The sequence below is a fragment of the Micromys minutus genome (assembly GCF_963924665.1).
Source record: "Micromys minutus genome assembly, chromosome: 2".
Taxonomy (NCBI): domain Eukaryota; kingdom Metazoa; phylum Chordata; class Mammalia; order Rodentia; family Muridae; genus Micromys; species Micromys minutus.
This window is the reverse complement of record NC_137971.1, coordinates 82,038,577-82,051,402: the sequence shown is the minus strand read 5'-3', so window position 1 is coordinate 82,051,402 and position 12,826 is coordinate 82,038,577. Positions and strand designations below refer to the sequence as shown.

Sequence of the window (12,826 nt, the reverse complement as noted above, 5' to 3'; positions counted from 1 at the left end):
AAGTATACTAAATGTGCCCAACTAATAATGATAATTTTGGTTACTTAAATCATGCTAATTAATATTTACTTATTAGCCTTTATTAATGACCAGGCACTGTTTATTTATCTTTATGGAGGTGTATGGCAAGATCACGATCAGTTCTTTATAGAGAGAATTAGATTTGCATAGTTAAATGAATATCCTTGTGAATCCAGATTTAGACCATGAGTTGAGCTTCTAAGACCTGTGTCTGTAAACTATCTTACCACCTGTTGCTGCTAGGACAGATTTTTTTTCCTTATCTCTTTTAAGTGCCTTCTTTTAAGGTAGAAATAGTTACATTTCTTATGATTTATAGATTCACATGTACATACATTTAATATATATATTTACACTTATATGTGTTTATGCTCTGTGATAATTATAAATAATGAAACCAAAGTATGCTTTCTGTTTTTAAACAAAACACTATGCTGCCTTTGAAAGAAAATTTTATTACTACTTCAGTAGGACAAATTCACTACATAGGTCCATATTTATAGTATATTCCCATGCTAAGGAAGCATTTACTAAATTTTCTCCCTGTCCTTTGGACAAAAAACAATTTTAAGGAATTGGTAAGAACAAACAAATATTAGCAACTCTGTGTCCTTAGTACCTAAAACAATTGTGTTTGTCTAAAATAGGCCAATGATGTAAACAGTAATGGTATAGAGTGGAGCAGTGAAAACGATCGCCTCTTAGTCTGCCAGGTGTGCATCAAGTTAGCAGATATCAATGGCCCAGCAAAAGATCGGGATCTACATCTGAGATGGACAGAGGGCATTGTGAATGAATTTTATGAGCAGGTAAGATGAAACAAGATTGTTGGCTTAGTGAGAGCTGCCATATGAAGAAATCACCTTTGGGAATATAAGAGTTGCCCTGAAAGGGGCTCAGTGTGGTATGGACCCTAGCTTAGTGTTTTCTCAGGTCTAACTTTGCTGTTTTTTTTTTTTTTAAATGTGTATGTTTTGCCTGTGTGTGTATGTCTGTGCACCATGTGTGTGCCTGGTGCTTGTAATGGTCAGAAGAGGGCTTTAGATCCACTGGAACTGGAATTCTAGGTGGTTGTGAGCCACCATGTGGCTTCTGTGAATTGAACTTGGGTCTCTGAAAAAACAACCAGTGCTTTTAACCATGGAACCATCTCTTTAACCACTAGTGCTAACATTTAAAGAGGCAAACATAAATACATAGCTTATTCCTTGTTTGAAGTAAGTTGATTAAACTTTTGGCTGGATAGATAAGAATAGACTCTAGTCTCCAAGGTTACTCTCACCCTGAGAATCCATACCTTAAAAGAGTTGGTTTCTAAACAAAGTAGTTTTTTTTCCCCCAACATAATATTTTTATTACTTGGGGATTTCATACAATGCATCCTGTCACATTTGCTTCTCATTCCTCCCAGGTCCTCCCTCCCACCTTTTCACCCCCAACCAAACCAACCAAATAAAAAGCCCAAAACCCCACCAAGTGCAGTTTGTGTTGCCAGTATACTCATTGGAGCATGGTCAGACTCCTAGTGGCAGCAATTTGATGATGGTAGACTCAACTGAGAATAAGAGACATTGAAGGTTCTGTAACACCCTAAAATGAGAGTCCAGACAGGAAGCTACTGAAGAGAGTCCTTAAACGATGCTGTAAAGATGCCGAAGTTTGATGGCTTCTTGTAGGAAGTGGGAAAGGACCAAATTAAGTAGTTTCTAAAGGATTTTATGGTCTTCTTAAAACATAACATCAAAAGACATTTTCAAGTTTGTTATAGAAAGACTGTCCTTGCATTAAAGGATACATGTGAGCAGAAGTCCTGACAGAAAATAAGTTGAAGGATAAGATGAATTATAATCGTACTATTATTTTTTATCAAAGGATTTTTACCCATTTGCAGAGTCTTTGCCATTTTGAGAGGGTGGTTCCCCGTAATGTTGAAGAAAGCTAATTATTCTACAAGCCAAATTTCATTATCTTTAAAATATTAAATACCACCCACTATATTATACTTCTTTGGAATCCTTGATCCTAATAGCTGTGAATACCCAAAATGTTTATAATGTTAAAATTCCTCTGTCTTAGAAAATAGTAGTAATGAAGTTGAGCTTGTTGGGTCATGCATATTTATCCCATGTTATATTATAAAGGTACATTGTCTTTGGCACACCCGTGGAAGTTATAAAATACCATACTGTGTAATGTGTTATTATTGAGAATTAGAATAGAAATATGCAAATTACATGTTAAATCATCATTTATTACTCCAAAACAAATAATTTGGCATTAATTTATTAATTATAAACTATTAATGTTGATATTGCAGAATGTTACAGATTGAGAGTAAAATTATTTACCTTAAAATATATATCTTCCCTATTCAGTAAATATCAACTGTAGTAGTTGATAGAAACAGAATATAAGAATAAATTTTTAAGTTTCTCAAGTGAAGAAAAGACAGAGTGACTTTTTCCTCTCTGCTGGTATCTGGTGAAGGTCTCAGGGACACCATCTGGCATGTGCCCAAAAGGCCGCATCCCATCCTAACAGTAATCACTGGCTCATCAATGTTTTTCATAAAGATTGTGAAATCTTTATGTAGACTGTGTTTTTAAAAAAAAAATCTCAAGATACCAGGTGTGGTGGCACACACCCTTGGAGGCAGAGGCAGGTCAGTCCCTGTGAATTCAAGACCAGCCTGGTCTACAGAGTGAGAGTTCCTATGTAGCCAGGCCTACATAGAGAGGTTCTTTTCTCAAAATACAAAAATAAATGAAAGGAGAAAACCCTCAAGATAATATTAACAGTAAATCTTACCAGTTATATTTTTAGTAGCTATAAATGCATTTTTCTTTTTGAAATTCTCAGGGAGATGAAGAAGCAACCCTGGGTCTACCCATTAGTCCCTTCATGGATCGTTCTTCTCCTCAACTAGCAAAACTCCAAGAATCTTTTATCACTCACATTGTGGGCCCCCTGTGCAACTCCTATGATGCTGCTGGCTTGCTGCCTGGTCAGTGGATAGAAGCAGAAGAGGGTGATGATACAGAAAGTGATGATGATGATGATGGTGAGGAGCTAGATTCAGATGATGAAGAAACAGAAGACAATCTAAATCCTAGTAAGGAAACTGTTTTGATTATTGCTACTAATTACAAATGTTCACTTAATTTGGATTTAATTTTACATCTTAGGCCCAGATATGTTGAGTAACTCCTATCTTAAGTGTTCAGGTAGAAGAGTCAGGATTAGGATAACTGCTGTGTGCTGGTACTGTGTTAGGAGCATTTTCCAAGATGCTGACCTCCAAGGAATGCTCATCTGAACAACTCCTCACCTCACCCTCCTCAAACATCAAACTGCTGGGTAGTGCAACTTCCCAGCAGTATCATATGGACTCAGGGAAGAAAACAAGACGTGGGGAGGAAAGGAGGGTAGGGCTCTTGGCCCTGAGAGAACCAAGATTTTGGTATTAAGAATGAGTTATAGAGCAACATAATTTTTGAATAAGAAAGTGAAATTAAGTAGAAAGTTAAATCTTGTCTTCGAAGCTGTTAAATGCCACTTCCTCTTTATTTTAAAGCAAGATTTAAATTTTACCTAGCTAGAGGCTTTTTTTCTAGATTACTAAGAATTAGAACTATAACATAATGAGAATTTCGTTTTCTTTAGTGGAGGAACGTCTCTGTTGATGCCGTTTTCCAGCCAGCATTCTTCAGCAGGCTCTACTTTTATAAGTGCTTCTCCCCACTTCTGACACAAATGCTTTGTGTTTAGGGTTAGCAAGGCAGAGAAGAATCTTGTACCAACCTGGGGTCAGTTGACTGACTTTTTAAAATAATGTTGCCAAGAATACTGGTAATTATATTTAATTTACTACATTCAGACATTCCAAACTGACTTTTAACTTTGGGTTATTAGGATTTTCATCTTAAATTTCAGCTTCTCTTTCAATCCAGTGTTCTCTTCACCTTGTCTCTATTTTATTTCTATCCAGGACAATCCCTATCACTCATACTGTTGTCTGTATTGTTCTATCAGGATATGATTTCCATAGTGTGGATAATTTTTCTTATAAATGTTCACATTTATAACCTTAGAGCTTATTTAACTAGAGTGGGTACTTAGGCATTTACTGAGTGAGCAATTGGGTTTTATTTGCTTTGGTATAAATGTTTGTTTTAAATTTCACAGAACCACAAAGAAGGAAAGGGAGGCGTCGAATATTTTGCCAACTAATGCACCACCTCACTGAAAACCACAAGATATGGAAGGAAATCATAGAAGAAGAAGAGAAATGTAAAGCTGAGGGGAAGAAACTGCAGGTGGATAATGCTTCCTTACCTCAGGCAGATGACATTCAGGTGATTGAAGAGGCAGATGAAGAGGAAGAACAAATGTTTGAATGAGAAGAAAACTCATGCTGAAGAAACCTGGGGTGCTATTCCCAGGGTCATTACCTAATACTCACTGTACTGTTCTCAATTGTCCATTCCCACATGGACAGGCCTTAATACTGTGAGAGGATCCTTGCTACCCCGCAGTTCTCACTCCTAAGCACTTTCAATACAAATTAGAGACTGATTCTTAGAACTTGCTGCAGCTGACTCATGCTGCAAAGCCTTCCTCAAAGCCTTCACTGCTGTGTAAATAGTGTGACTTAATGCTGCTTTGCTGGGTAGTCAGCTCTTAGTTTTCATGAGGGAGGAGGGCTAAAACTGAAAAGTCAAGTGACTTTGGTTTTTGAAGTGGCCATATTTCTTTTTTGAAAACAGGATTCATCTTGTATTTCCAAATATATCTTTTATGTCTTTGTTTGGGAGGGGATGGGGCAAGTAACAAACCTCTATGCTCAATCCAAAAAGGAACTCATTGTGGCCTTTCTGAGTGATTTCTGCTCGTGGCAGTACACTGTTCAATGTGGTTCTCCTAGCTTCATCCATGAAGGACTGAGGACCTTTGTTATACTTAACAAAACCCAGCTGCATCAATTTCTGATGCTTTTTATTGTTGTGTATAATCTACTTTCGTGTTTTATTTCTGCGTAAAATATTCAGGTTTGCTGTGGACATCAGAAGTGTGAATTCTATTCTTACTGATTTTGGTCCATGGTTGAATTTTAAAAGTGTTTAACAATGAAGGAGCTTTATTCTTTAGTCAAAACTGTTCTCATTTTTATTCTTGCTCAGGATAAGTAATTTTAAACATTAATTATTATAAACATGGCATAGATTTGTCAGAAAAAATTGTCCTAATATTGCTGTTATCTTTTATGAAATGAGCACCATTTTATTTAATTAAAGCCAAGAAAAAGGAAGTGTCTATCTTTTGCCTTAGTGGAAAATCAAATGAAACCAATGCCATCAAAGATACTGCCTAATAATTAGCTATCTTTAGATATGTATCTTAGGTGTCTTGTATTCTTGTGTCTGGTTATAGTAAAACTGACATTTTTTTGTTGTTAACATCTTTCTGCTTCAAGAGTACATTGCAGGGATGACACATCACTATGTAGTAATACTACTGCCCCACAGAAAGACTGAATTTTGAGGTAAAGTACATGATGGAAATGTATATTAATTTTTACATAAAAATTTTATGAATAGTTCAAGAAATTATTTCATAAAATGCATATAACTAATTTACTAAGAAAACAGGCAAAATTTACAATGTTTATATGACCTCATTCGAGTGTGGCTATTGTGAAAAATTATTGAAGCTATACAAAGCAACCCAAATGATACCAAGATGGTAAACTGATTTCTCATTATTCTTTAAGACCATACAATATTTTGGAGCCATTGAACTTTGTGCACAATGAACTGTCAGTTTACACAGTAGTTCCTATATACTGTGATGCTGGAATTTCTTAGCTGCCTAAGATATTTTGGTTGTCTACAAGGCCACAGTATAAGATTGATTGAAGTACTGGTATTTTTTGATCCTGCAGGTACAATATTTAATGAATCACTACACTTTATTTATTAAACATGTTGAGTGCTGAGTTCCTTCATTCACTTTTGCTACCACAACCACATCATTTGTAAACTGGTCCTATCATATATTACTAAGTAATAAAATTTTAACTGATAATCTATTGAATTTGCATTTATATAATCCAGTGTGTATATTTCTTTAAAATGTGTTTTACATCCTATGCAAATGTGTTTATCCTGTTGCTTTCTTTTCTACAGAAAACAATATATAAGTGTGTTTAAGTTCATAGGCCTGTATTATGAGAATCAAGTCTCTAAACTGTTATGTAATTTAAAGTTCATATTGAAATAATTTATTGTTAAATTCTGTCTTCTTGAAAGAAGTACATTTTTCTTCTAAAAATGTTACTGGGAACTCATTTTAAAATAATCCTTAAGTTATTTAACCCTTGCTTAGTAAATATGAACAGAATCATCCCAAAGAAATTAAAATTATTCAAATAATCTATGCAAAATGTAAATAGAATGATTGCAAATCATGAGTATGAGAATATATTAAATATGTACATACTGTTGTTAGGTGGAGTCCTACCTGAGGAATTTTCGTGAACCTTGTAAATGTTTCTGTGGTGTGTTGAAGATAGAGCTGAGTACTACTACCCTGCTCTGTGAACACTCTACCACATGAGCTCCTAGCACATAGTTTTTGTTTTAAACTATAGGACCAGATTAATCTTTATTAGGATTTTATCAGCAATCTGCAATTGTAATTCATTGGCATTATAAATATATATAACACTGTAAATATCTGTGCTTTCTAACATAATTTTTTTCTCTATGAAAATCTATTTTTTATGGTTGTTGTTATTTGATTGTTTGAAAGCTTTTTCCTGTCACTCTTCTTTTTGCTGTTGGCCTTGATGCCTAATTTTACAATAGTATGGAATTACTTAAGTAATCAAAGATTTTCACTCTCAGCTGGTAGAAACAAACTTTACAAAAGAGATGAGTAGAACTAATTGGTTCCTTTATTATAGTTGCCCAGCCCCTATGAACAGCATTGATGGGTTTGTGGGATGGATAGTACAGGGATGGAGACCTTCTCAGGAGAAAGGAACGTTTTACACAGAGTATGGAATAATTCAGAGTTTTATATGATTAGAGTGAGAGAGAAACAACACAGATTAGGTCAAATAGGAGAAACCATTTCCACATTGGAGCAGCCAAGAGTTTTAGGCTTACTGGAACATGGAGTGTAAGAAGGAGAATTGGTTAATGAGGAGAATGTGAATGTCATTGAAGTCCCTTCTGTCATATGGTATGCTGTTTAAATTCTACTCCTAAGGAAACAGGAACTGAAGGGTTTTCACCTAAGTGAAATGATTAATTATTCATATGGGGGGGGGTCATTAACACTACCTTGAATTGTTAAAAAGTTGCGGGAGGCCATTTTTTGGATTGAGCTTCTGCCAAAATGGAGTTATTTCTTGGTAAATGCTGTATAATCAGCCTAAAACTTCTAGCGAATAGAGTCCCAAAATTTGTTTTGCTGAAAAACATATTTCAGTCTGAGTGCCATGAGCACAATAAAATAAGGAAGTTTCCAGTGTTCACCCTGAACAAAAGAAAAAGCCAACCCTTGTACTTTTCAGCTGTTCTCTTCCCTCATTCCCACCTTACAAAAACTCCTGGTCTACCATAGTCTGTTTGGAGAGATCTTTCTATATTTTTTTAGACTCAATAGTACCCTGATTTAATATTTGTAAGAACCCTAACTAAATTTATTATATTTTTTGACAGTTATAAGTTTTGTTTTTGACAGTGGAAGAACCAAGATTTAGAGACAGGGAAACCTTGTCAGATTTCTCATTGGGAAACTCAATGTCTGCGACTGAGAAAGAGAAAAGGAGTAACTTTGGATTCAATTGAGGGTAAACAGATGAATTCAGATTGGAATGGAAGGGTTTGATACATTTTGGTATAGTCCAATGTAGTTGAGTTCGGAAGAGAGATGAGTTAATGTATGGATTCACTTGATAATGAAAACTATAAGGAGTATATAGGAATATAGGAAGAGTATAAAGCTTGATAAAAACTGAAACAGCTAGGTGGAAGAGACTTCTAGTAGAAACTGGTGAAGAAAGCAAAGGGCAAAATTGTAAGTTCAAGTAAATGGATCTTTCAAGAAGGAAACCTAAGGGCTGATGAGATGACTCATCAGGTAAGAAGTACTTAACCACTAAGCCTGAGGAACTGACCCTGATCCCCAGAACCCACACAATGGAAGGAAAGAACTCCCACAACTTGTCTTCTGATTTCTATGTATGTATGTATGTGTGCACATGTGTGCATGCACGGACTCACAACATACATATTAAATGTTAAAAAAGGCCAGCCTGGGCTACAGTATTACAGTGTGAGACTGTCTTTAATTCTTTTAAAGACATGATCAGGAATGTATGTTACATTCTGTGTGAAGAATGAAATCATAATAATATGAAAGTGTTTTGATTTTAATAAGAATAATATCATGTCTGTCTGCAAAAAGTTTTATTGGTGTGATGGGAAACATTTCAGAATACCATAGGTTAAAACATTTTGAAAATGAAACAAATGTGGTACTATGAGAGATTAAATAATATACTTCCACATTGTAGAGCTACTTTAGGAGAAATGTTACTTTTTAAGTAACATTACTTTTAAAAAATGTGTGTTTTACATAGTTTAATAGATTGTACTGAAGTGGTGTTTGCTCATCTTTGAAAATATTCTCTCCTGCAGTTTTGCAGTCCTCAAAGCAGTATGCTAAGAGACATAGCCCAGAATAGCCACCAGCTGCCTGAGAAGTTCCCTCTTCCATGAGTACTTCACTCAAGTAAAACCACATCCTTAGTTTTGCTACAGCAACGAATTTCAGAATGAGATAGTATGAAGCAGGGTTGAGGTTTATTAAAGAGATTTTATAAATTATTTAAGCATGGGGGGATAATTGAAAGAGAGGCACCTAACACAGAAAAAAGATGGTACCCAAGTGTGAGTGGGCTTCCCAAGGAAGATTCATCCTTGAGTGTCTTAGCAGTAGTCATATATGCTATTTTGGTTGCTTTCACATTACATCTCAAATGTTATTAAGAAACTTTCTCCTTCCTTGTGGCACTAATGAGATTATAAGGTGGCACTGGAGGTGTTTTGCGTGGAATTACTATCTGATAAAATAAAACCAGAGCTTGCAACGGTTACACAGTTTAAGACATGTCCTTTATTATAGCTGGAATTTGGGATATTCCCAGGAAAGTGATTTTAGATGGGAACTGAAAATGTGTTATGCTCTTACACTTTAAGAATGATTCATTGCTATTTGAACCTTATTTGAAAAATCCCTAAATAAGCTCTGAAGAAGAGATGACTCAGTAGTTAAGAGCTTGTTCTGCTCTTGGTGAAGACCAGAGTTCAATTCTCAATGTTGACATTGAGCAGCTCACAACTACCTATAACTCCAGCTGTGGGATTTCTGGTATCCTCTTCTGGCCTCCTGGGCACATGAACACACTCCTACATATTAAAATGAAAGCAAAAGAAACTTTCCGAAACAAAGCAAAAAACCTTTAACAAAATTCGATATATACCAAAATTTCTCTGTTGGCAACTTTCACAGTGAATGTTAATTGTTCTGGAATTTTTGAATCTCTTGGCAGTTGTAGGCTTCAACCAGACTGTCTTGTCTCAAAACCTCTCAACCAACAATAATTCCTTGAGACCTGACAACACCATGGACAACCAGGCAAGACTCTTCCTCCTCCTCAATAGCCTGCCTGCACATCCAACAGCAATGTACTGCACCTTGGTTCCCCTTTCCTCCATTTTCTGGCCCACAACTCTGCCTACTTTTCCAGAGGCCATTCTGGCACCAGAGGCACAGTTACCACCAAATACTTCAGAGGCCACAAAGGCCAAAAAACCCCAGGGGAGACACTGTACTAGACCTAAAGATGCACTAGTTACCAGAATCCCAGGCTACTCAGACCAGAAGACAGAGGAAACACAAACTAGGGATGCATTAAAAATAAAAAACCAACACCCATCAACAAAGATAAACTCAGAACTCTAAACCCATAATAACTACAATATCTAGGTGGCTAAATGCCAGTGTAAGACTACAAGTTAGGGAAACATGGCATTACCAGAGCCCAGCCATCCTACTACGACAAACCCTGAATATCCTAACACACCTGAGGAGCACAGTGACCTTAATTCTCATGAATTATGACTCTTATGAAGATGATGGAGACCATTAAAGAGGAAATGAATAAGTCCTTTAAATAAATGCAGGAAAATATAATTAAATAGGTGAAGGAAGTGAACAAAACTGTTCAAGACCTGAAAATGGAAATCGAAGCAATAAAGAAAACAAAAACTGAGGGAAACCTGATGATGGAAAATCTAGGTAAGAGAACAAACTACAAGCACAGCATCACCAACAGAATACAAAAGATGGAAGAAAACCTCGGGTGTAGAAGCTATGATAGAAGAAGTTGATAATTTGGTCAAGGAAAATGTTAACTCTAAAAAGTTTTTAAGACAAAACATCCAGAAATTTTGGGAACTTTGAAAGGACCAAACCTAAGACTAAAGGGAAAAGAAGTAGATTGTTTCCAGCTCAAAGGCCCAGAAAATAATTTTAACAAAATCATAGAAGAAAATTTATTTAAAGAGATGCCTATACATACAAGAGGCACATAGGACACCAAATAGATTGAACCAAAAAGAAAAAAAAAAATCCACCTGCCAAATAATAATAAAAACATTAAATGTACAGAACAAAGAATATTAAAAGTTGCAAGGGGAAAAGGCCAAGTAACATATATAAAGGCCCTATTAGAATCAACAGAGACTTTAAAGGCCAGCAGGTCCTTGACAGATGTATTTCAGTCTCTAAGAGATCACAGATGACAGCCCTGACTACTATACTGTTTGCAGCAAAACTTTCAATCATATAGGGAGAAAACCAATATATTTAATGACAAAACCAAATTTAAACAATGTCCAAAATTTCAGCCCTTGAGAAAATACTAGGAAGAAAACCACAATCATTAACTGAACCCAAGATAACACAGGAAATAAATTTACATGGCAAAACCAAAATAAGAGATACACACACTCGTATTCTCCTGTCTCCCATCACCAACATTAAAGCAGAAATTAATAATTATTGGTCTTCAATATCTCTCAGAATCAATGAACTTCCCAATATACATCAGTTCCCCAATAAAATGACATAGATTATCAGAATGGATGAGTCAACAGGATCCATCATTGAGCTGCATTCAAGAAACACACTATTAGAAAATGATAGTATACCATAAGTGACCCCATTAGTTTTATCTCTCTGTTGCCTAACATCAATTCCTGTCCGAAAGTAGTCATTTCTTTATAGATTACTTATTTTTAACAATATTTTTATTTTCTACTTTAAAAACCAGGTACTTAGGTATTCTTCCTCCCATGCCTGCCCCAGAATACCTCCTTAAATGTATTCCACGGGTATTCATATGCAGTTTTAAAAAATTATTTACATATTCTTCAAAGATTATTTTAAAACAAAGATTCAAAATATAGGACAAAATTTGCTTTCTGGTTTCATTTTGTCTTTAAAATAATCTTCACATTGAATTATTTTTAGAGGATAATACATATTTTTTGTGCTTCTGGAACGTATTCAAGTTTACTTTGGATATAATATTCGCTTAATTTTTAAGCTTGTTATAAGGCATTTAATTCTCTTGTCTGATCCCCCATCTTCTTGACTATATAATTAGGGCACTAACTGAGATTAAGGTTCTTCTGCTTTTATTAGTTTATGAATATTGATGTAAGAAAAATTGCAGAGATTTCCTAAGGCACAGATAAACAAAACAGCATGGTGTATTGAGTCCCTGATCATATACTAAATGCAGTACTAGCCATACTCGAAAGAACAAATTTTCACTCATACTCAAAAAAAAAAAAACTTTATTTTTTACCACAATCCAGTTTATCAAGTTATCTACTTCAGTAATACTGCCAAGAAGTCTTAACTGTTTGTAAAAACCCAGAATATAGAATTTAACTTAAGCTTTTATAAGAAATTGTAGTAAATAAAAGGCCTATGGTTGTGAGGTTTTTTGCTATGTCAAAGGATGAAAACCAGAGAGCAACCTGACGAAGTACATTTGATAAGGTTCAGGAAGTTAAGTCTGAAAACATTAAGAGCTTCTGATTTGCAGATCCTCTTCCTTTCATAACTGTTTAGACAACTATTTTACTCATGTATACTCTGGAGAAGTGAAAATAAAAAGTTTTAAATTAATGTTTGAACATGTGACTCATGCTCTTTGTAACATAATGAAGAGTTTTGTGGGGTGAGATGAAAAACTCCCATTGTGTTTCCTGAAACTAAGCTTGATCTCTTTATGTAGCATTGTGCTAAGCACATGTACTCATAAGATAGCCTTCAAATAAAATTGGTATCATCTGGAAAGCTAAACAGTGACGAAAAGAAATATATTTTTTAAATTAAATCATGAATCATCTATGCTATTACAACCTTAATCCTTTCATATTACCTCTAACTTTCATTTGTTGGTATGTTTGCCCAGGATTTTATTTCCCTTGGAACTAGAAATATCTTAATACATCAGATGCCAAACACTCCTAATTTGAACTGAGGAACTAGGAAATTTTTACTAGATAATGCAAGTTAAAATTAAATCCATGTTCCTTCTTTTTTAAAAAAGACTATTTCTATTATTTTTAATTATGTGAAGTGTGTGTGGGGGGGGGGGGATACCCTCACCATTAAATCAGCCAGTTAGGAAGTGAAGTTCCTTAGGATGAAGACA

The 12,826-nt window shown here is 35.1% G+C and overlaps 1 protein-coding gene across 2 annotated transcripts in view; it reads left to right on the top strand.

Moving 5' to 3' along the window:
• PDE3B (phosphodiesterase 3B) overlaps positions 1 to 9,187 on the top strand; it is a 119,241-nt gene extending 110,054 nt beyond the window's left edge. For both annotated transcript variants that reach the window (XM_080912031.1, XM_080912030.1), the window contains exons 14-16: positions 669 to 830; positions 2,881 to 3,133; positions 4,207 to 9,187. In XM_080912031.1, coding sequence (XP_080768157.1) covers positions 669 to 830; positions 2,881 to 3,133; positions 4,207 to 4,421 — 630 coding nt within the window. In that variant the 3' untranslated portion in view covers positions 4,422 to 9,187. The remainder of the gene's footprint in view (positions 1 to 668; positions 831 to 2,880; positions 3,134 to 4,206) is intronic.
• Positions 9,188 to 12,826: the final 3,639 nt, after the last annotated feature.